Source organism: Salmo trutta, chromosome 29 (assembly GCF_901001165.1).
Source record: "Salmo trutta chromosome 29, fSalTru1.1, whole genome shotgun sequence".
Classification (NCBI taxonomy): domain Eukaryota; kingdom Metazoa; phylum Chordata; class Actinopteri; order Salmoniformes; family Salmonidae; genus Salmo; species Salmo trutta.
Window position 1 is genome coordinate 28,911,216 of NC_042985.1, and position 24,601 is coordinate 28,935,816.

Here is a 24,601-nt window from a genome sequence, read left to right on the forward strand (position 1 = left end):
CAATCATCCACATTGTTAGTGGACAGCGCTGGTCGTGCTGATAGCACAGTGTCTGGTAAACACAGCCAGTCACAACATACCTGTACATCTCCCTTATTGCTATATCCCATGGTTCCCATTTTAAACACAGCAAATATATATTGATATCCATTGATCAATAGCAAAGCAGTCAAAAATACTGTCCTCCGCAGAGATGTGTCTGTGTGAGAGCTGTGGGACTGTCACTGCGGTTACAAAACAGAACAAAGCCATCTGATAGAAAGTACCGTAGCGCGTCGTGTCCCACTCCTGCACATTACCAAAGTCAAAGAGATTATACAATGCAAACAATATGTTTCTTTTAAAAACTATAATAATGATATGAATCTGTACATACACACAGTTTGGTGAAAATTGCTTATCTTTATCATGGTGATGATGACGCCACTTAAGAATCTAAAATAAATACAGAAATATAAATAGGTCCTATGGAAATATATAAATCTGTATACGTAAATATACATTGACATATTATCCTAAGTATCATCAGAGTATGTGAGATATACATAGTTCAGCAAAAACTAAAGCTACAGTAAGAGTTCTGAGCCCTCACCTCCACTCCATGTACTGTATGCCCTTTCCCCCCTAAGCCAGTGAGGAGGACTCTGGAGGGTCTTGCTCCAAAGCAGCCTTGTTTGACTAACACCCATGACGCCTCTGTGTTGCTAGGTGATGCGGTTCTGAATTGCACACTCATGCGTACCACCCATCCTTGATTTGACGCACTCATATTTGCTACACTCTCACTAAACTGGGCCATATCCGGGTTGCACCCTTAAAACTGCTCCCAACAGCATACGTTGGGATTAAACTCACATCATTTTCATGTTATTCTATCTGACCGAAGTAGAGGGGAAAAGAGGTCAGTTGCATCAGGCCCTGCCATAAACAGTAGTTTTAACCACATGCGATTTCTCGATTTGAAATATGTTGCTACATGTGTCCCTGCCTCAGATGCCTACATAGGCTGGGATGGTTTGTTTGTTGAAGGTTAAGAATGAATCTGTGGTTCTAAATGAGTTATGAAGGGTTCTAGTAAACATAACGGCTTCTCCCCCCAGCCTCTGAAATAACAGGTTCAATTCTGCTGCTGTTACATCTAATCCTCAATCACTGCAGCTGATTTCCTTTTAGTGTGCACCACTGGATTCCCCCACCCACATTCACGGCCCAGTAATACAGCACAAAGGGAAGTGGGGAGGCAAAGATTAGGTTCGGAAATTGGGAGTGGCCCAAACGGAATCAAAATGTGTTGTGTTACAGAGACCGCCATGAATTGGAAATGCTGCTGGGTATGCCAGGAGCTTCTCCAAGTCTCCCATACAGACAAGAGTCCAGTATGAAGCATTACAACAGCAGCACAGAATCCCATTCCCTCCACTCCCTCCAGCTCTCCAGCCCTGGAAAGTGCTAGGACCAGAGCATGCTAACACACTAAGGCCCTGGAGTGATCTGGACAGAGGTGAACACAATGACATGCATCTGCAGGCAGAAGGAAGGAAGGAAGGAGAACAAACTTCCACCCTGCCATTCTACAGTAAACTTGTTTAGTCTGTTTTTACTGAATTACAGAAAGACAACATCCAAGGGTTATGTCTGCCTATCCTGAAATGTATTCAGAATGGAGGGGCTGTTTGTATTTGGATTGAGTAGTCTTTAGTTGCCATGCTCTCACTGTCCTTGATATGTCCTTCATATGCTTTCTCTGGCATTCCACAACACAACCTTCTCATGTTGGATGGATGGTAAAAGGGAAATGGAATGGAAATAGCTCTACTGTATATTGAGTCAGTCTCTGATATGTAGAATTCAAACACGGTTCACTGTTTTGTAGCATTAAGTCTATTTATAGTCTACTATAGATGGTCTTTATGGATGAGCTCTGTAATCTCCAAGGACATAAAGTTGCTATGCCTCTGTTCCCCACAGACATCCTTAAAGACAATCTATAGAAAGCTACAAATATATCAGCAGCAATTAATCAAAGGCCATGTCAAGACTTGACAGTTTATGCAGCTTTTGTATTCTGATCATGGAGTTCTGACCAATTCCGAACACCTCATGCGTCTACGCCTACATTTAAATGCGTCTACCGTGTCCACAATGTGTCCGGATTCCCCTTTTCAAATGCAGTATACATTCTGCAAATGGTGGAACTGGCTAAATCTGATATTAACAAAACAACTTGATGGCAGTAGCCAACTACTGTAGCTAGCCAACTAACCTCTGTAACTAGCCAGCAAGCTAGCTAGCAAAGCTAAAGCGATTGCAAACGGGTTAGCATAACTCTAGCCAAACAAATCATTGTGTTTTTTTATATTAGCTAGCTGGCTAGCATTTATGAAGCCAGTAAACACGTTCCTCCCATGCTAGGTATGTATTTCCTCCAACATTATTATGAAAAGGTGCCTCTCGCACCCAAAACACACGTTTTCTGGAGACTTATGGGCAGAGTGCTGATGACGTCGCCCACTGCATGCACTTTCGGTAGCCTGATTGTGTCCAGACTGAGGAGAAATCTGCACACAATACATCCCTGACCACCTCCTGAAGTGGTCAGCCAGATCTGAACACAATCGGGCCACAATGGGACTTTTCAATGCGATCTTCCTATCCTGATAGCAGAAGTTGCATGTAAGTGTCAAGTGTGGACATGGCCAAAGATAACACAATCCACTTGAAGAACAAATAGCATCAAAGGAAGACCAGACAGTTCGGTGTTAGGGAGGTGTGGCCTAGGTGAGAGACAGAGTCATGTACATTCAAACGGGAAACTGACAGCTCCCTGAATGACAGCGGCAGACTGGAATGATTGACACACTATGCACCTCCTTATCTGTGATAATGCCCCAGGTCTTCCAGGTCAGGTCCAGACACAGCTAATCGATCACTGTCTCATGCCTATCTCTCTTTAAGCCATGACCTGTGCCTCCCCTGCCCACCCATCTTCAGACACCGACCACTCCCAGACATCGACCCTGGCACTGGGTTGAGCACGCTAGGCTGCGATCTCTCCTACAGACACACACGTACAAATGCACAGGCACACACACCGTTACCTCAGCAACACCCAAAAGCTGCCTCAAATTCCCACAAATCAATATCCCCCTCCCTCCCACGAACCTACACGAGCGCTCAGGAACAATCATAAGGCAGGGGTGACATGCCTTCAACGTCCCCCAGAAAACAAGCAGCTCGTCAGCCTGCGAACCCCATGGGCTGCCTGTCTACCTGTCAGCGCCCTGACCGTCTGTCCAACCACGTCATTCCTTCAATCTATCAGTGTCTCCTCACATTTACTCATCTGTCTCAACCACCAGCTCCCTCTACCCCGATCCAAAGTAGTCACATTTCCCAACTCTTTGACTTAATAAGGTCATATTGTGGAAAATAAACAAACCGGTTGAGGTTCTTGTTGTTTTTTTGTTCAGATGTGAAACAGCCACTGCAGTCTATTGGCTTCGTGTTTTAACAGCTCCAGCAGTCACAGGCTTTAACGATTGCACTGTACACACTACAGACATTAATATTCCTCCACTGGAGCTGATCACTTCCCTGTTCCCTCCCTGTGCACTGCCAATCATGCTGCTGAGTGTTCTGAGAGAATAAACGCCTCCCTCCCTCCCTCCCTCCCTGTCTGTCTGTCTGTCTGTCTGTCTGTGGTGATGTCTGTGAGTTTCCCACCGTCAGCCGGCCTGTCAGGGAGTCAGGTGCCACATGTCAGACAAACACCGACAGTGAATAAATATTTCAGAGATTTCTAGATAGATAGCGCCTCGCTGCAGAAGAAGACCAGGTGTAAAACAAAAACAACAACAACAAACAGAGGGAGGGAGAAAAAGAGAGACGATTTAAAACCGATACTTTAGATCTGCAATCACTCCAATGGGAGAACAGAACTAATTTTAAAAGCCCTTTTAATCAATAGAAATCTTACTGTCCTGTTCAAATTAATTCAATTCAGCACTGCAATTTGCACTGGGAGACTACCATGGCTTGTGTGTGTGTGTATGCATGTGCATGAGTGTGTGCATGCCCATGTGCGTGCGTTCCTGTGTGTGTGTGTGTGTGTGTGTGTGTGTGTGTGTGTGTGTGTGTGTGTGTGTGTGTGTGGTTAGCCCTTGTTACAGGCCTGCTGAGAGAGGTAGTAATGAGGGACTAGAGTGTGATCACTGTGCACTTCTGTCAACTAGCCCATGCTGGCCAACACGGGTCAGAGGTCAGGGGCTGTGCTGTTAAAAAAAGATTGTTGTGGCTGAGTGGTGTGACTGAGATAGAGATGGACCCAGCTGTCTGAACCCAGGGTAACATGCTGCTCCTTATGATGGGCAGGAGAGCAGGAGAGGGATGGGCTGTGGAGAGAAGCAGAGGTGATTACTGCTACCTATCTTTACAGAACACACAGCCAGGCTTACAGCTGGTTAGTTGAAATGATGTCACGCTATCTGGCTGGAATGATGTCATTTCAACCATTCAACCATTCTTGGGATTAAGCTCAACATACAGGACTATGAAATTGTCCACAACTACCATTTCTATTCCGTCATGACCCATCTTTCTGTCTGTACCTCCTTGATGTAAAACCGCATAACCCATATTTATTCTAAATAAAAATAAATGAAATGCGCATACATTCAACATGTTCAACTCAACACTGGCATTCAATGTGGGAGAATGTCTATGTTGACCTTATAGCAGCTGTGGGTAGTAATGTGGAGTGGTAAGATCTTTCTCTCAAGCAGCACTTCAACAGGTATCTGATATCATTACAATAACAAACGTAATTGCTTATGTCCAAATTGTCTATTTCCTGTGTATTTGCTACATTATCTGACTGTGAAGTATGTGTGATTAACGGCTCTGGGAGCACTAGTGAGTGTAGTGTTTTCTAGCATTGAGAGATTGAAGGGTCCTGGAGGTACACAAGTCCACACACAAGTTGGGATGGTAGTCCTAGTTTTGTGAAAAGGCAAAACCCCCCTTGGTTAGTCCGGCAAGATCTTCCCTTGCATTAGACCCCTCTCCCTCTCTTTCTCTCTCTCTCTCTTAAACACACAGACACACACTCAAACACACACTCACACTCAGTCACTATCACACACACACATAAATGCACACACTCTGTCCACTAGCACACAGATTGCAGGGCTCAACTTGTCCTTGTCCATCCAAAACATTTGCGGCATGATGAGCTTGGAAGACAAAGTGAATTTGTTAGGACAGGGTTGAAGACACTGCAGGAAGCCTATCACTAACACATAATACTTGATGTCTGTCTCACTACAGGGATGGAGGGCCTGTAGCCCACTCAACACCCCCCAATATTACGACAATACAACAATGACACACAGGCCAAAGGGGAGGCAAATTCTTTTTGGTTTCCTAAAATCTCTTCTCCACCTCGGAAGGTTTCGTAAAGTCTATACAGTGGATAAATAAGTAATCTAATTGATAATAGATGATTAAGGATCAACAATATGTGATCCTGTATGGGATGAAAAAATATGTCAGTCTGCTCTTATTGAAGCATGTATTTCCGCTGAAAAGGTTGATTCTGTTCTTTTAAAACACACAAAAAAGCATCTATACATGCAGGTATTAGTGCATAGGTTCCTGCAAAAAAGTACTATTGTGTTGTCCATCTAACCATCAAACCAAACCCCATCATATGAATTTGGCATAGTTAGAAAGAAAGAAATGACCATCTCTTAAATGGAAATCATTTTCTGTTCACACCCTCCTGTCCCTTGATTAGCATATCTTTTAAATATATTTCTATGTATATACGCATGAATAAAAAAGGGAAGAGGACAAAACAAAAACAAAGAAAGAGTAGTAGTCTAGGGAGCTCGGAGTTACCTGGTTAAGTGTCATCTTTTAAATCACAGTAATATTAAGATGGTGGAAATGATAACGATTAGAACACAGTGAAGCCTAAAAGAGAATGACATCATACAGGAAGATTGTTTGTGTACTAGTCCAGGGAGGGTGCACAGGAGGGTGTGATCAAACCTCACAAATTGGAGGTTAGTTTGGAGCGGACAGGTTCTAGTTCAGAGTGGGCTGCCGAGCCTTTCCGTGGCGGCAGGGCCAGGGAGGCCACGGGGGACTGAGTCTGGTGCTGCAGGTGTCCTGGAGACATCTGGGCAGGGACAGGAGGAGCCATGTGACCTGACACCGAGCTACAGGGTTTGGGCACTAGGATGGGGGAGGAGTAGGGCGAGGAGAGGCAGTATCCTGGCTCCATGGAAGAGGGGCGTGGGGGCGAGGTGTGAGGGGGTGAGGAACGTGGGAGTGAGGAGTATCCCATGGCCTGGGCCACATCCTGGGGCAGGGAGGGGTTAGAACAGGACAATAGTTTCATCTCCTCAGAGAAGCTGCCCAGCCCCAGCAGAGACTCACTGCCGGCTGCGTGCTGCTGGCTGGGGAGAGAGGTCTGGGGCATGAGCAGAGAGCTGTGGGACCCCGTGGTACTGGACGAGTCGCTGTAGTGGAAAGTCCTTCCTGTGACTGGGCTTTGGACCGTGGGGCTAGGCCCCAGGGGGGTGTAGCAGGGTGAGCCGTTAGCTGAGCCGTATTGGGCCAACGAGGCCAGGGCAGACCTCTCCAGGGACAGCTGAGGGACCAGGCCAGACTGGAGGCCAGACTGAAGTCCAGACTGTAAGCCTGCCAGGCTGAACTGGGCCAGGGGAGACGGGGAGCCCTCTGGGGCCTGCTGGGTGGAGGAGGAGGATGGGGAGCCTGGAGGGGGGGAGTGGTAGAACCCACTAGGAGTCCTGCCCCCGCCTGCAAACTGCTGCAGGGAGCCCACATGTGGAGGCTTTAGGGGCAGCTGGCTGTGGAGCAGTTGACAGGGCTGAATGTTGCTGGATGAACCAGTGGACTGGGGGCTGATACTACAACCAGAACTAGAGGTACCCAGAACTCCAATTGTCATTCCACCTATAGCCCCTCCCATTGCCCCTCCTATATGCCCTCCAGCTGCCCCTCCCATTGCTCCACCAGTAGCTCCTATATGGCCTCCACTAGTTCCTCTAATGTGCCCACCACTAGCCCTCCCTGAGTACCCCCCAGTGGCTCCTCCTATATGCCCACCAGAAGCATATCCTTCTATAGATCCACGTCTACCCCAACCAGTGGCCCTTCTTATTGTCCCACCCGTGGCCCCCTCATCAGCCCGTCCTATTGCTCCTCCTATTTCACCTCCGGTAGCACCTCCTGAAGACCAACCTGTAGCCCCCCCAGTAGCTCCCCCTGTTGCTCCACCCATACCTGCTCCCCCCATGGCTCCCTGCTGGAAGAGGGCAGCAAGAGGCGGGGTGGTGCAGCGGAATGGCTGCTGCGTCTGGGGCTGTGAGTGGAGCTGGGCCGTGCTGTGGGACGGAGAGCCCCCGGAGGAGGAGAAAGGCCCAAAGGGAAAGGCGGAGGCTCCGCTAGGCCCAGGCTGGGTTCCACTGCTGCTGGACGCCTGCTGACTGGAGCTGGCTGCCCCTGACCCCTGAGTTGTGTGGTGGGCCCGGAAGGAGGCCAGCAGGGCTGTGTCCATCCCAGAGCAGTGCAGTTTAGACGGGGTGCTGGAGGGGGAGTCAGGCCCCATGAAGGAGGTGGGCGCCGATGTGTGGAACTTCTTCAGCCGGCCGGGGGGAGGGTCCTGGAGGTTCCTGGAGCCCAGGACCGTGACCGGCGGGCGGAAGAGCGCGGCGGGGAGGTGTGGGAGGTGGGGGTGGTGTGTCAAGGCGATGGCCACAGAGGTGGTGGCGGCAGCAGCCTGCAAGGGTGCCTGGATGAGGGGAGCCCAGATGACGGGGGTGTGCCCCGGAGACGGGGGCTGAGGTGGAGGAATGTTCTGGAGGAGGTGGGCGCAGGTGGCCATGTCTCTGTCATGCTGCACAATCTGCTGGATGATCTCGTTCTCCTGGTAGTTGAGAACGCCGGAGCTCAGGTCATGCTGCACCTTGTGCTGCAGGAGGGAGTTCTTCTTCCCTGTGAGAGAGAGAGAGACAGACAGACAGACAGACAGACAGACAGACAGACAGACAGACAGACAGACAGACAGACAGACAGACAGACAGACAGACAGACAGACAGACAGACAGACAGACAGACAGACAGATCGTCCAGTTAGTTAGCTAAACACTCTGGAATTGCATCTGATTTAAAGATAATTTTTTTCACTCTACAGTTAGCCACACACTGCCTGGCCCTACTGCACAATAACCAGCTACATCATAATCACCCCTGATCCTGTGAACAAGCAACACATTTGCCAACAAAGGCCACTGAGTGTTACTGAGTTTTAGCCCCTAGGCTGCACATTGACTATTAAAGGGCGTCAGAGTGGCTGTGATCAGCCTACTCCCAGACTCCTCTTTGATTCCTATTTCACATGGTCGCTGCATTCTGAAGCACTTCTCCCTAACAGCACCGAGCACAAGGACAGAGCTTGAAAAGAGAAACCCTGGCTGAAATTTGGAGGAGGGAGATAGAGAGAGGGAGGGTGGGAGGGAGGGATGGAACGTAGCCTACCAAGGGGAATAACACAGAGGAAGCATGATAGCTCCAGCAGGCTGTGTGTGTGGGTGTGTTTGTTTGACTAGCTCTTACTGTGGAGCCGTAGATAAGAGGCAAAGTGAATGCAGATGAACCATGTCTCTGAACGGGGACATGGCTGACTGATATGGAAAGAATGAGGGACTGGTCAGTGTTCACACTAACGTCAGTGATTTCACAGTGTAGGGCAGTGCTCCTCTGCTGTCATTGGATGGCCAGAGCTCCATGGCCAGTGGTGGAGGGGTCAGGGGTCAGCCACTCACCAGATTACAGAGACAGGATGGGGATGGCCTGAAATAGCTCACTATGACGAGTTAAGTAACAAATAGCCTTTCTTCGGAAAAAGGTGAACTCAACTCTGGCCCTATCCCTCTTGGGTGGACGTGCCAGCATTGACAGGGTTAATTCGCACGGCCGTTTGTTCTAAAGCACTAATCCTGAAAGGGTTGAAATCGTACAGTACCCGCACGCTCAGCTCACTACTGTCAATGCAATTAGGCCCAGATCAATCTCTCTCCATTTCAGATATGAGAGGCTAGCGATTAGGGGGAGCAGTGCTGGGGGCTGTCTCTCGGTCCGCCCTGACCCTGATGCCGCTCGCACGCCGCCGTAGCAGGCCCAGCACTGATCCGATTGCACAGGGTCCATTAAGACAGTAATTAATTAATAGGGCATCGCTGTGTGAATGACTTCATTATGCAGGAGGGCTGGGGAAAGGTGAACACCATTTTCACCAAAGAAAGAGCCCCCTGCCTGCAGCCATTTTTCAACATTTCATTAGAGACATTCCCAGGGCCATAATGAAGCATGCAGAGATAGTTCAGTTATGATAGAGGCGTGCTGACGTTCATTGTGAATCTTTTACTTGTCTGGGCTGGTTGAGAACTGAATGAAGTGTCATATCAGTGCACACGCTGTACACATCACTGAAATGGTGCTAGAATGAAAAGATCCAGTATTCTATGTACTTAACCATAACTACTGCATTCCAAACACCTCCCCTGTTCTTCAGGTAAATACAACAGAGGTGAGTTGATCCATTCTTACTGTTAGCACCGGACATGTTATCTCTCACTGTCTGTTATGTAAATTGTATATAACTAACCAAACTAAATACACTACTTTTCACTAGGTCAACTAGGTGAGCTATATATAGTGAGTTCTTCACCACCATCATGGGGTTTTCCTCTCTTTAGCTTACATCCCTGTCCCTGCCTGGAGAGATTATCACATACGATGATAAAACAACATCCTGTAGAACAGAGAGTTCTCTCCTCTCTTCTCTCTGTGGTGCCCATCCGTCCCTCCTCCCTGGCAGCCAGGGCCCACGGTGCCAGATGTGTGGAGGCCAGCGTGGGAGGGGTGGAGACATCTGAGCTAATATGACATATCTGTTTGCTTGGCCTACTGGTCCAACTGGCCCTGAGCAGGTCACTAACATACACAAACACTGACTCCATGGCCTCCTCTCCTCTTCGCTGGCTGCTCACTTAGCTGGAAACGGCTCCCCTCCAGAGGATTCCTCAGCTTTGGCACGTCTGTGTTTGATTCCCAGAAAGACACCTCTATGTACAGTACAGTGACTGGCAGCTGACTCACTTTGTAATTTACTCAGCCAAACCATATCCATTTACTACAACATCACGTTTCATTTGTTCCATTCGGGATTTTAACCAGTGGCAATCTAGTACAGAGAGCTACCTGGGGACTGTAACAAGTCTCTGAATACATTCATACTTCACAATACTTGACAATGGAGAGGCAGATGATTGGCTGTAACGATCAGCTCAATTCCAGTGATACATATGGAGTTGAAAGTAATGTTGTACTATGTGGTCTCTTACCTATGCGGTCCAGCCGGTCCAGAGCCACGGTCTCGAAGGCCCGTCTCATCATGGGGTACTCTTCCAGGACCTCGTTGAAGTTGTCCACAGACAGAGAGTACAGACGGCAGTAGGTGTCTGCTCTGACGCTGGCTGTTCTTCTACCCCGCGTCAACAGACAGATCTCTGCACAGGACACAGGAAGAGAGGAAAATCGACACTATGACGACATGATGACATGTTCACTATGGTCAAGGTAGAGATCCTGTTGTCGTGCAGGGCTGATGTTATGTCAACGTTGCTCCACTTCTTATCAAACGTCAGGGAAATCTTTGTGAAGGCTGACAGAAGTATTAAGACCTAATGTTTCCTATGACATGTATCCCCTCGGCTGAATTCTCTCATGTGTGAACTTGACCTGAAGGGATTACGCATGCTGCTGTGAAAAATAGATAAATATCACTATTGTCCCACTTACCATTTATGATGGTGAAAATGGGGAACAAAAAAGTGAACCGCTGAACCAGGGGTAGGTAACCGTGTTCCTGGAGTGCCACAGGTACTGCAGGATTAGGAACCAGGGGTAGGTAACCGTGTTCCTGGAGTGCCACAGGTACTGCAGGATTAGGAACCAGGGGTAGGTAACCGTGTTCCTGGAGTGCCACAGGTACTGCAGGATTAGGAACCAGGGGTAGGTAACCGTGTTCCTGGAGTGCCACAGGTACTGCAGGATTAGGAACCAGGGGTAGGTAACCGTGTTCCTGGAGTGCCGCAGGTACTGCAGGATTAGGAACCAGGGGTAGGTAACCGTGTTCCTGGAGTGCCACAGGTACTGCAGGATTAGGAACCAGGGGTAGGTAACCGTGTTCCTGGAGTGCCACAGGTACTGCAGGATTAGGTTCCAACTAGGCACCACACCTGAACAACTGAGCTAATCGATCAGTTCAGTGATTGCCTAAATTCAACACACCTGGTCTTCCAGGTCAAAAACATGAAGCGCTTGCGGCACGCCAGAACCAGGGATGCCTATACCCCTGTGCTGAACTGTTTTTTGTCTCTCCTTTTTAGCATTACAAATTAGAATTTTCTGTAATCCACAGCTGAAGCACTTAATGCCATTTTGAAAGCTTAGAGGTTTGCTAGACCTCCTCTGTCATGCCAGATCAGGAGAATAATGTTCCACTTAGCAGGCAGCCGTGCTGTGGAGCTCTGACACCAACAGCACCCCTATGCCGTGTGTCTGCTGTGGGTGGGTGTGTGTGTGTTGTTTGTGTTTGTTTGTGTGTGTGTGTGTGTGTGTCTGTGTGTGTGTGTGTGTGTGTGTGTGAGTGAGTGTGTGAATTTACTGTATGCGTGCCATGTGCTTTTCTGTCACAGTCACACACATCCCACTTGTGGGCCACTTTCCGACTCTCACTTTCATCTACTCACCAACTCTCAGTCACAATCCCACTATAACACTTAGTCTTTCGCAGAAAAATACTTTTCCAACGCCACACTCTTCTTTTCAATTCTCAGTTGGCGCAAAATGAACTGCCTTTCTCCTGCTCCCTATGTAACATTTACTAGGAATCCCTCTTCCATCATATCCCTTTGAATCTCACTTCTCACTAATCTGTTTTTCTCTCTCGCGCTCCCCCTCTCCTTTCCCCTCTCCTACTGCCTCTCTGTGTATTGTACAGTGCATGGTGGGTTAGAGAGGATGAGGGCTTCTGCCTTCTCTCTAGTGCAGCCAGATACCCAGCCAGCCAAAGCCTCCTTGTCCCTGACCATGACTGCCCTAATGAAAAACAACATGTGCAGCTCATCCTGTGTGTGTGTGAGAGGGGGGGAGTTGTGTGTGTCTGCGCTGCTGGGTAACCCCATTTGTGTGTTTGTGTGTGGGTGCTCCCAGGTCAACCATGGCTCTGCCTGTGTTGGGGGTCCGTTTTCTGCAGGCCTGCTCTGCTCCCAGTAATCCCCTCTGGAGAAAAGCGTCCTGCCCTGCCTGGCTGTGTTAAATCCTTTTGCCTCGTGGCTTTCTGGCTGAAACCAGCACTGCTGAGATGAGACACTGAGCTGCAGGGCCTTTCTTCCGGCCTTATCTGCCTGTCTTAAGAGAAGAGGATGTAAAGCCCAGACTCTTAGCACCGGTACCTGAACTCTGACTGTAGAAGACCCAGCATGGAGCAATGAGTAGCAGCTAGAGGTCAACGCTAAACAGTGAGAGATTAACACTCAATGCTGGAGAACCAGGGATAAATGGAGGGACAAACCCTGCGACCCTGACAGAGAAACACTGAGTTGGACCCATGTCAGAACTGAAGATGAGAGTCATTATACATGGACGCCTGGTCATATTTGAGGAAATTTGAGGTATTATTGCTCATTGACTTTAAAGGCAAACATCCTCAAGTGGTTATTTCTGTGTTTAAACATTGCTGCTATGCTGTACCGTGAAAGTCCCGAAGCACTAATTGTAATTGACTAATTGATTTTGCTCGCAGCCTACGTCGGCTATGAAACTAACATTTATTCGATGGTGCATCTAAAAGGCACTGTGACCTCTGTTCTATCCTGCTCAAGCACAAACTCCTCTTTGGTAGTACATCATTAACAGTCAAATGATGTATGAACGGTTTAATCTCTATGCTGACTCACTTTTACAGTCTGATGCAAAAGTACAAAAATCCTGCATGAAATCACTGAACAGGCTTACTTTGCCCAGGTCTGTGTGTATGTTGCAGCGGCGTGTTTCCTTCTCTCGTCTGTCTTAGCCACTCCTGCTGCTCTTTTTGGTAATCGTGCTGGAACACTTGTACCGCAACTTCAAGGAAGAACATTGATTTAAAAATTTGAGTGAAACGCTTGGAGTACAGCATGCACACATTTAATGACAATGCGGTCATTAAAATGTAAATGCTCCAATTCAAATCGGATGCCTTGTGAAATGGGAGGAACAGGAAGGATGCTGCACACGACTCCAACACTGTCATTAAGTTTGCTGATGACACAATGAGACAGCCTATAGGGAGGAGGTCAGAGACCTGGCAGTGTGGGGCCAGGATAATAACCTCTCCCTCAATGTGGGCAAGACAAAGGAGCTTATTGTGGACTGCATCGATGGGGCTGTAGTGGTGCAGGTCGAGAGCTTCAAGTTCCTCGGTGTCCACATCACTAAGGACCTATCATGGTCCAAACATACCAACTCAGCCGTGAAGAGGGCATGACAACACCTCTTCCCCCTAAGGACGCTGAAAAGATTTGGCTTGGGCCCTTAGATCCTCAAAAGGTTCTACAGCTGCACCACTGAGAGCATCTTGACTGGCTGCATCACTGCTTGGTATGGAAACTACTCGACATCCAACCACAAGGTCCTACAGAGGGTAGTATGTACGGCACAGTACATCACTGGGACCGAACTTCCTGCCATTCAGGACCGCTATACCAAGCAATGTCAGAGGAAGGCCCTAAAAATTGTCAAAGACTCCAGCCACCCAAGTCGTAGACTGTTCTCTCTCGGCAAGCGGTACCAGAGCGCCAAGTCTGGGACCAAAATGGTCCTGAACAGCTTCTACCCCCCAAGCCTTAAAACTGCTGTACAGTTCATCAAATAGCTACCCAGACTATGTACATTGACTCCTTCATTATAAATGTTTTGTATCTTCCTTTATTGCACTGACTCTCTTAATTTGATTTGCTGTTGTACAGTACAGTATGACCTTGGTTACACAACACACATAACTGGCTGGCTCACGTTGGAAGGGTTTGGGAAATAACTGGGAAATTATGGAGGTTGGTCTTGGGAAGACTCTGTGTGTGTGTTTATGTGTGTGTGTATGAGCTGGGTCTCCCATGGTGAGGTATCAGTGTCCTCCGGCCTGGTCTGGGGAGCCTCACCTGGACTCTGGTTCTCTCCTGTCAGCTCCCATCTCCATCGCCCCTGGCAGCCCACAGGCCTTCTGAGAGGACACTCTAACCTTTGAAACATCTGCACCGGGCAGCCTGATTCCCCATGACACCCCGCGCTCGCTCGCTCCCTCCCAGCATTAGCATAGGGAAATACACGCTGGCCTATGATGAGGAGAGGGGTCGGGGAGTGTCTGCTTTAGCCATCACCATAGCTGGTGTCGTGTCACTTCTCATCGCCTCTCCTTCTTCCTCCAATGCTAACAGCAGTAATTGACTGTTATACACTGCTGCTGTTAGATCTGTTAGATTCTGCATGGGGGAACTGCTATCTTAATTCAAAGGTTAACCGTGTAGCTCAGTGACCATAATAAAGTCTTACAGAATAGATTCACTCAGTCCCTGACTCTTTTCCCTTCCCCGTTCCACCTTCTCTAGGAGGAGTGTTAAAATGGGTTAAGGGGCGAGAGGATTACCTGCGACTCCACTGCCAACCCCCCTCAATGACTCACTCAGTCAGGGCAGCCATTTGGCAGCTCTACAGTCTGCTTTTCCACAGAGACAGAGACAGGGACAGAGACAATGACAGGTTCAGGGACAAGAGACAGAGACTAAGACAGGAATAGGGGACAGAGATAGAGACAGGGACTGAGACAGGAATAGGGGACAGAGATAGAGACAGGGACTGAGACAGGAATAGGGGACAGAGATAGAGACAGGGACTGAGACAGGAATAGGGGACAGAGATTAGAGACAGGGACTGAGACAGGAATAGGGACATAGGCAGAGACAGGGACTGAGACAGGAATAGGGACATAGGCAGAGACAGGGACTGAGACAGGAATAGGGACATAGGCAGAGACAGGGCTCAGAACAGAAGCCTGGGTACCAGAAAGCTCTTCTTTCCAGCCTGGACTTTAAGGGCCTAGAGGTTAAGAGGAGCCGGCTCAGAGAACAGTTGATTCTTTCCTCCTCCCCCCCCCACCCCCCCTCAACCCCACCACAGCTCACTTGAAGGAAAAGTGAACCATGTTAGAGGTATGATCAAAGCTGCCTCTTGACAAGCACCAGGGTCTGATGGACATCTCCAGCCACTGTACGGTCATTCTACTGATGTAACTGTGCTGCACTATCCAGGAGAGCTGCAGTTCAACCAGTCACACAGTAATTACACAAGGCAACAAAGGATGACCTATACTAACACAATAACATGCCCAATCTGGGGAGGGGGGGGGGGGTCATCTAGATGCTGTCCAGATAGGAGAGTCTGAATGCAGCCCCACAGTGGCGGGTTATTGTGTGTGTGTGTGTGTGTGTGCGTGCGTGTGCGTGTGTATGCGTGTGCGTGAGCACAGAGGAGAGACCAGTGACTGGGCCTGGCTATGCTCCATGTGTCCTTTGGCTTGAATACTGTAGTCACATTATATGTCCCCTTCCCCTGGATTGCTGTATTTCTGCCCAGCAATCGAATCCACAACATGCCACACGCAATACCCATATTAGGCTCTCCAGAGCAAGCTGATTCTACAGTTAGTTAACAGGCACAGACTACTGAGTGTATAATAATAATGCATAGTATTACTGATGACAAGCATGTACTGTACAGGAAGTTAATGAGCTTACACACATACATCTACAGAATAGTCATCAATACAGAAAACATTGAGAGATTGTCCACCCCCCCCTTTACCCCTTGGTGTTTGTTTCTTGGAAATCCTCACTCTCTCACACTTCCTGTTTTGGTAGGGCTGAGAGAGAGAGAGAGAGAGAGAGAGAGAGAGAGAGAGAGAGAGAGAGAGAGAGAGACATATCCCTGGTGCTCCTCTAACATCAATTAATTTCATGAATGACTAACTCATGTTTGGTAACAAACTCCCTATGGCTGCATGGTGGGCTTGGGTTGGTTGGCCTTGCCTCCCCCTGGAGCAGCCAGTCAGGCCCTGGATGCTAGGAATAGCTGCCAGATAATGGAGTCAAAACCGGCAAAGCCCAGTACATCTAACGCGTTTGGGAGAAATAATTGCAGATCCAGGGCTTAAATATTTAATGCGAGGCAACCAGTTCCGTTCCAAAAACGGTGCATTTGCAGTGGCAGTGGTGCTTTGTGTAGATCCATGCAATTCAGGCATAAGTCAAAATAAATGTTTATATAGAGGGAGAACAACAACAAAGAAAAATGATGCTTCACCCCTCCCTCACCCAGGGAGACACACCAGGCAGGCTGAAATGTTGATTAATCTTGCCGTACACACACACACACACACACACACACACACACAGGCAGAGATAGATTGCTTCCCATCTTTCTATTATTTGCGGCGCCCCCCAGGGAGAGGGCACGGAGACGGTCCAGAGCAGGGAGCTGCGTAATTAAACTTCAGCAGGCAGGTCATGTGCTGTTAAATGCTTCACTGCGGTTTCTCATTACTTAAACAATTTCTTCTCAATGATACACTGTCACTGTCAATGTCCAATATTAATTGGTATTTGGTAAGAGGACTATGGCTAGAGCTAAGTCATACATGTGTCATACACTCCCCGACACCATGAGAAGAGTACAAACTGTCTGACCCTGTTGGGGGAAAGAACAACTAGCACGTGTTGTTTCTGTAATACCTTGGAAATGCAGGACTGAAAAGCCTGAAAGCATTTTTAGCCTTAATGACCTTTTGACAAGTATTTTTTTTGTCATATACAGTACACCAGGGGTTGAAACCGGTTCAGGGAACAGAACAGAAAACTGGAAAATAATGACATTTTTCAAGGAACAGAAACGAAACCAGGAACAAAAGTGATCCATATTGTTCCGTAACAGAACCGTTATTTTAAAAGCATGGGTACTAGTTAATAATGTTATTTTACGATTTATTAATTTATTTCTAGTCCCATTCATTCAGGCATTTATTTCTAGTCCCATAAAAAAAATCAACAAAGCTCCTATGCAAATCCCTCTCTGTACCTCAGAAACGTATTCAAGTGTCTGCCTGAAAGCTGAAAATCTTTGCCAGTATGCCCCTCAGAAGCATAGGCTACTGTGCGGATGTTACAAAGGTGATTCAGAAGATAGGGAGAGATGTTTATTACAGTTTTACAGTTGACAGTTTAGTCATTTAGCAGACACTCTTATCCAGAGCGATTTACAGGAGCAATTAGGGTTAAGTACCTTGCTCAAAGGACACTTTGACAGATATTTCACCTAGTTGGCTTGGGGAATCTAACCAGCAATCTTTTAGTTACTGGCTCAATGCTCTTAACCGCTAGGCTTAACCAGCAACCTTTTAACTAGCAACCTTTTAGTTACTGGCTCAATGCTCTTAACCGCTAGGCTTAACCAGCAACCTTTTAACTAGCAACCTTTTAGTTACTGGCTCAATGCTCTGACCCGCTAGGCTCTTAACACGGTGGTGGAAAAAGTACCCAATTGTGATACTTGAGTAAAAGTAAAGATACTTCAATAGACTCAAGTAAAAGTGAAAGTCACCCAGTAAAATACTACTTGAGTAAAAGTCTAAAGGTATTTTGTTTTAAATATACTTAAGTTTCAAAAGTAAATGTAATTGCTAAAATGTATTTAAGTATCAAAAGTAAAAGTATATTTCATTTCAAATTCCTTATATTAAGCAAACCAGATGGCACTATTTTCTTGTTTTTTAAATTTACGGATAGCGAGGGGCACACTCCAACACTCAGATATAATTTACAAACGAAGCATTTGTGTTTAGTGAATCCCCCAGATCAGGTAGTAGGGATGACCAGGGAGGTTCTCTTGATAAGTGTGTGAATTGGACCATTTTCCTGTCCTGCTAAGCATTCAAAATGTAACAACTACTTTTGGGTGTCAGGGAAACTGTATGGAGTAAAAAGTACATTATTTTCTTTGGAATGTAGTGAAGTAAAAGTAAAAGTTGTCAAAAATATAAATAGTAAAGTACAGATACCGGTTGTACTTTAAAGTATTTTTACACCACTGACTTTTTCAATGCTAGTAGTTAAGCAAACTATAGGCCTAGTTATCGCGTTGGATTTATTAACAACAAAAAGGTACGATGTGTTTTTAATTACCTGGTTAACCTGTTGGGGATAGGGGGCAGTATTTGCACGGCCGGATAAAAAACGTACCCGATTTAATCTGGTTACTACTTCTGCCCAGTAACTAGAATATGCATATAATGATTTTGATAGAAAACACCCTAAAGTTTCTAAAACTGTTTGAATGGTGTCTGTGAGTATAACAGAACTCATTTGGCAGGCCAAAACCTGAGAATATTCCAAACAGAAAGCGCTCTCTCTGACCATTTCATGGCCTTCTTGATCATCTCTAACCAAAACAGGGGATCTCTGGCATGACGTGACATTTTCTAACGCTCCCATAGGCTCTCAGAAGGCGCCAGAAAGATGAATGGTGGCTTTGCAGGCCCTGGCTGAAAAACATTAGCGCATTTTGTAAGTGGTCGATCTGAGGACAATGAGACTGGAGGCGCGTGCATGAGCCGACACCATGTTTACTTTCTCTCTCTTTGAACGAAAACAATGACTCCCGGTCGGAATATTATCGCTTTTTTACGAGAAAAATAGCATAAAAATTGATTTTAAACAGCGGTTGACATGCTTCGAAGTACGGTAATGGAATATTTTGACATTTTTTGTCACGAAACGCGTCGGGCGCGTCACCCTTCTTTACCCATCGGATAGTGTCTTGAACGCACGAACAAAACGCCGCTATTTGGATATAACTATGGATTATTTGGAACCAAACCAACATTTGTTATTGAAGTAGAAGTCCTGGGAGTGCATTCTGACGAAGACAGCAAAGGTAATCAAACTTTTCTAATAGTAAATCGGAGTTTGGTGAGTACCACACTTGGTGGGTGTCAAAATAGCTAGCCTGTGATGGCCGGGCTATCTACTCAGAATATTGCAAAATATGCTTTCACCGAAAAGCTATTTTAAAATCGGACATAGCGAGTGCATAAAGGAGTTCTGTATCTATAATTCTTAAAATAATTGTTATGTTTTTTGTGAACGTTTATCGTGAGTAATTTAGTAAATTCACCGGAAGTGTTCGGTGGGAATGCTAGTCACATGCTAGTCACATGCTAATGTAAAAAGCTGTTTTTTGATATAAATATGAACTTGATTGAACAAAACATGCATGTATTGTATAACATAATGTCCTAGGATTGTCATCTGATGAAGATCATCAAAGGTTAGTGCTGCATTTAGCTGTGGTTTGGGTTTATGTGACATTATATGCTAGCTTGAAAAATGGGTGTCTGATTATTTCTGTCTGGGTACTCTGCTGACATAATCTAATGTTTTGCTTTCGTTGTAAAGCCTTTTTGAAATCGGACAGTGTGGTTAGATTAACGAGAGTCTTGTCTTTAAAATGGTGTAAAAGAGTCATATGTTTGAGAAATTGAAGTAATAGCATTTCTAAGGTATTTGAATATCGCGCCATGGGATTACACTGGCTGTTGAGTAGGTGGGACGCAAGCGTCCCACTGGCCCAGAGAGGTTAAATAAAGGTGAAATATATATATTTTTAATAATTCTGGTGCCACTCTGCACACACAACCTTGTTAGCTAGCTAGCTCAACTTTGTTAGCCAGCTACCTTAAGCTTGTTAGCTGGCTAGCTCAAAGGACATTAAAAGTTACTCCATAAAAGGCGCTCCTCCTAGGTATAATTCTGTGGACCTAATTCAGATAATGCATGTCATAACAACATGCCCAGCGCTTCAAGTCTCCTCCTCAACCCTCTCTCGCTCTTTCCCCACCCGCAAAATTTCAGTCGCATCTTGCGCTATAGGCTACACTTGTCTGTCCATCACGCATGTAAACAACTAGCTTGCCTGCTTTATCCGCACTGATTGGTGAAGTAATTTAATGAGCTAAATGTAAAAACTTGATTTCACAGGTTAAAAAATGAACAGAAAGGAACAATAAAAAACATTACATTTTTGGGAGTTCCAACCAGTTCTGAACTTTATTGTTCTGGTCGGAACAGTGGACTTGAACAAAGAAAATCGTGGTTCTGTTCAGAACAAAACGATTTGAAAATATTTCGGTTCCAACCCCTGCTGTATATGTCAACTGTGTTCTTCTTTGTCATTTGGCATGTTTATGCAATTAAAATACAGCTCATATTGTTAACTGGAAGAGTAAACAGCCTCACATAAAACATATGAAATAAGCAGTCACCATACCCTGCAGAATGACAGGCAGAATAATGAGTAGTGCTTTAGACAACCCTGTTATCAGGGCCAGCTCGTGAGAGACAAGAACAGAACAGATATTACGTTTACACTCATGCAGTTGTGCAGTGTGTCTGAAAGCAGACCTAGGCTGACCTCTTAAGAAGCTAATTTGTGCTGTTGTGTTTTTCCAGGCCACCATTATGAATATTTAAGCTGAAGAGGTTTACACTCTGCAGCATAATGTGTGTGTGTGACCTTTCTTCTGCCCTGGTACACTATTTATCTTACCCCCGAAGTAGGATCCGTCTGAGAGCTTGGTTTCCTTGTTGCCCTTAGTGAGAACGCTGACCACTCCGTGCTGGATGAAGTACATCTTCTTGCCGATGGTGCCCTCTCTGATGATGTAGTCTCCGGGCTGGAACACCTCGAAGCGCAGCTTGGTCAGCATGGAGGTCACAAAATTGGGGTCCGCGTTGGCAAACAGTGGCATGGAAGCCACCAGCTTTCGACAGTTAAAGTTAATGATTTCCTGCAAACAGGAACACACACACACACACACACACACAGACACACACACACACACACACACACACACACACACACACACACACACACACACACACACACACACACACACACACACACACACACAGGAAGATGGATGCTTTAGTAACAGCCCCTCAGAGAGACAGAAAGTGCTCAGAGAATAATTCATCCCACACGAAACAGTGATTATCACAAGTTATGGCACTTTAAATCCACAACCCACACAACAATTTCCCTTTGCGATTAATAAGTATTCTATTTTAACACCCACACACAGCCCCCAGCCCTCTCCCACCTCTCTGAGTGGCTCGTTGAGTTCTCCCAGGATGCTCTCCTCGTCAAACATCTTGCCTTGGTAGCGATGCTCGTAGTAGTCATGGATCCTCTGCCTCATATCAGCCGGCAGCTTGTGGAAGGACATGTACTGCTCCACCTGTTTGTACTGCCGGCCAGGGAGAGAGAGACACACAGAGAGAGAGACAGAGAGAGAGAATAGAGAGAGAGAGAGAGACAGACAGACAGAGAAAGAGAGAAAGAGAGAGAGAGAGAGACAGAGACAGAGACAGAGAAAGAGAGAGAGAGAAACAGAGAAAGAGAGAGAATAGAGAGAGAGAGAATAGAGAGAGAGAGAGAAACAGAGAGAGAGAGAGAATAGAGAGAGAATAGAGAGAGAGAGAGAGAGAGAGAGAGAGAGAGAGAGAGAGAGAGAGAGAGAGAGAGAGAGAGAGAGAAAACACAATAAGGTCAATCCAAGGTCACCATCCCCACAGCACCGTGACTGAGTCATGCCCTACAGGTTACTAAAGGCTTAGAGGTCAAGCCCTCCATTACACACAACACATCAGATATACACACAGCACACAAGACTGCTTGTACATTTTGCCCCACACAAAAGAAAAGCTGAAAATAGCAGACTGGTGTTTATAGTACGGTATATTTCCAATCTGAATCTATGCACTGGCTGGCAGCACAGAAGAGGAGGAATAAGAGGATAGAGAGAGAGAGACAGAGAGAGAGAGAGAGAGAGAGAGAGACAGAGAGAGAGAGAGAGAGAGAGAGAGAGAGAGAGAGAGAGAGAGAGAGAGAGAGACAGAGAGAGAGAGAGAGAGAGAGACAGAGAGAGAGAGAGAGACAGAGAGAGAGAGAGAGAGAGAGAGAGACAGAGAGACAGAGAGAGAGAGAGAGAGAGAGAGAGAGAGAGAGAGAGAGAGAGAGAGAGAGAGAGAGAGAGAGAGAGAAAGAACGATGAGGAGAGGCACTGATTGCGAACACATTTCCCTAAGTACTGTACAGTATCTGATTGCAACCAGAATCCATTGATGAGAAAAGGGAGAAGGTTGAAGGGAATCACACAGGAACCTCCTACGCACGCACAAACACGCACAGAACAATCACATGTGGAACGCAAAACACCACAGAGTCATGAGCCGACTCAGCAGAGACCGGAGAGATCTTGTTAATCAGTGATGCCCCTATGTCTGGGGGGTGGTTGGGTATACAGGCGACACAGGTCTATGTGTGGCACGAGATGTGGCGCGGGCGGGGTCGTGGGAGTAATCACAGTCGGGTAATTAGCAGAGTTACTACGGGGCTACAGATAAGGTGAGTGTCATTCAGACCACACACAGACAGAGATTGTGAGAGCTCCATTTAGTTACAGACACGGGCTTCATTCCGATTTCGCTTCTCAGTGCATCGACTTCTGAGGTGGATGAACAGAGCAGAGGTGGCGGGTGGAAAGACAAGAAAGAGCAATGAATAGAAGAAAGAGAGAAAGTTTCTTAATATTATATTTCACAAAAGTTGGAATGAAGGACTCCACTGAGGGAGCTGTGATGAGACAGCATTCAGAGCACGCCTCCCAAACCACTGTCTGCAAACAGAGGAAGAGAGAACAGGAGAGAGAGAGCAGTACAAACAATGGAACAACAGAGCAATGACATGAATTACAAAAACGTCAATACAAGATGCTGGCTGATGGTGTGTGTGTGTGTGTGTGTGTGTTTGTACACACACACGTGTGTGTTTTTCCCTCCCTGAGTGTGTATCTGTGTAAGGTGTTACAATTGGTAACAACAAAATCCCTGTGGTACCTGAGCTAATATCTACTATCGTATGATTCAACCCCCAAAACCCCGACAGAGGAGGAGAGGGGGCTGGTTTTACAGTGAGGATGTGTGTATGAGGAGGATGAGATCTCTCTGGCCCGATTCACCTGGACCAGGAGAGAGATCAAAGCATACAGAAATAAGAAACAGCAGCAGGTAGAGGAGCATCACAGACCTTCACTACACTAAACCCTGTCTGAATGGAAAGTCACTCTGTCTATTCTACTGTTACGCCTAGGTTACACTTTGATCATCCCTGATACGCTTCATACAGGCATAATACTGTTACAACAGATGGGGGGGGGTAACCTTACATGTCTCTTTCCCCAAGCTGAATGTATAGTCAGAGTGAACATCCTCTGAGAATGTTCTCCTAAAAAATAGATAGCCCTGCGTCAGCCCTGTGTCGGAATTACTTACAAATCAGAGAGGAGAGGCTGTGCAGAAATAATAGACATTAACGTACGGCACACTGTGGCCACAGACCTCATAATAACCACACACTCCCTCTCTCCTTCCACCTGTCTCCCGGAGACAAACCTGTTATCTCCAGCCACTGACCTCAACCACACACTCCCTCTGTCTCCCTCCATCCCACCTCTCACCCTCCCTCCCCCTCTCCAGGAGAGAGAGAAACCTGTTACCTCCAGGGAGACATCACTAATGACAGTGGGTAGTGTCTGGCTCCCTGAGAATCAGACCCCTGTGATGAGGTGCCCGCAGCAGTGCCTGAAGAGAAACATTAGTGCAGCTTACAAAATGGCACCCTATTCCCTATAGTGCCCTGGGTCCTGGTCAAAAGTATTGCACTATATAGGGAATAGGGTGCCATTTCGAAGGCAACCAGGGCCTGTCCAGTCGAAGGGAGCGGGTCACTCAACGTGAGTGCACAGTGCTCAACGAGCTCACTGCTGTCACTGCTGACGCACACACACACACACACACACACACACACACACACACACACACACACACACACACACACACACACACACACACACACGTCAAGGCAGAAAAGGGGAGGAAGCCAGCTAATGAAATAATGCTCGCTCTCACTTCATGGAAGAGCAACAACTGCACATCTCTCTTTTTCTCTGTATGTCTCTACCTCTCTTTCTCTCTCTCCATCTCTCTCCAGCTCTGTCTCTAAATCTGTCTTTTCAATCCCCTCTCTGCTCTCCTTTTCAACACTCTCTTTTCCGACTGACCTCCGCTCAGCTTTCACTTCTGTCTTTCACCTCATCCTCAGATGTAGACAAGTCTCTGTCCGTCTGGATCTAGCCAGAGGTTCCTGAGCCTGCCATCCGAATCCCATTTCTCCTCCTCCATCTCCTCGCCCTCCTCTCCTCTACAGAATGAAGGACAGTCTGGAGCCCGAGTGTGAGCCTGTGCATGCCGATGATGCCGAGCGGTCGACCGTGACCACTCACCTCCAAAATGGTAGCAGGCGC

At 46.9% G+C, this 24,601-nt stretch overlaps 1 protein-coding gene across 1 annotated transcript in view; it reads right to left on the reverse strand.

Annotated features, from left to right (window-relative positions):
* Positions 1–5,478: 5,478 nt before the first annotated feature.
* LOC115167318 (potassium/sodium hyperpolarization-activated cyclic nucleotide-gated channel 3) overlaps positions 5,479–24,601 on the reverse strand; it is an 86,018-nt gene continuing 66,895 nt past the window's right edge. Inside the window, exons 5-8 of the mRNA XM_029721647.1 lie at positions 21,338–21,484; positions 20,785–21,025; positions 10,434–10,598; positions 5,479–8,022 (exon numbers count right to left, since the gene is read on the reverse strand). Coding sequence (XP_029577507.1) covers positions 6,053–8,022; positions 10,434–10,598; positions 20,785–21,025; positions 21,338–21,484 — 2,523 coding nt within the window. The 3' untranslated portion in view covers positions 5,479–6,052. The remainder of the gene's footprint in view (positions 8,023–10,433; positions 10,599–20,784; positions 21,026–21,337; positions 21,485–24,601) is intronic.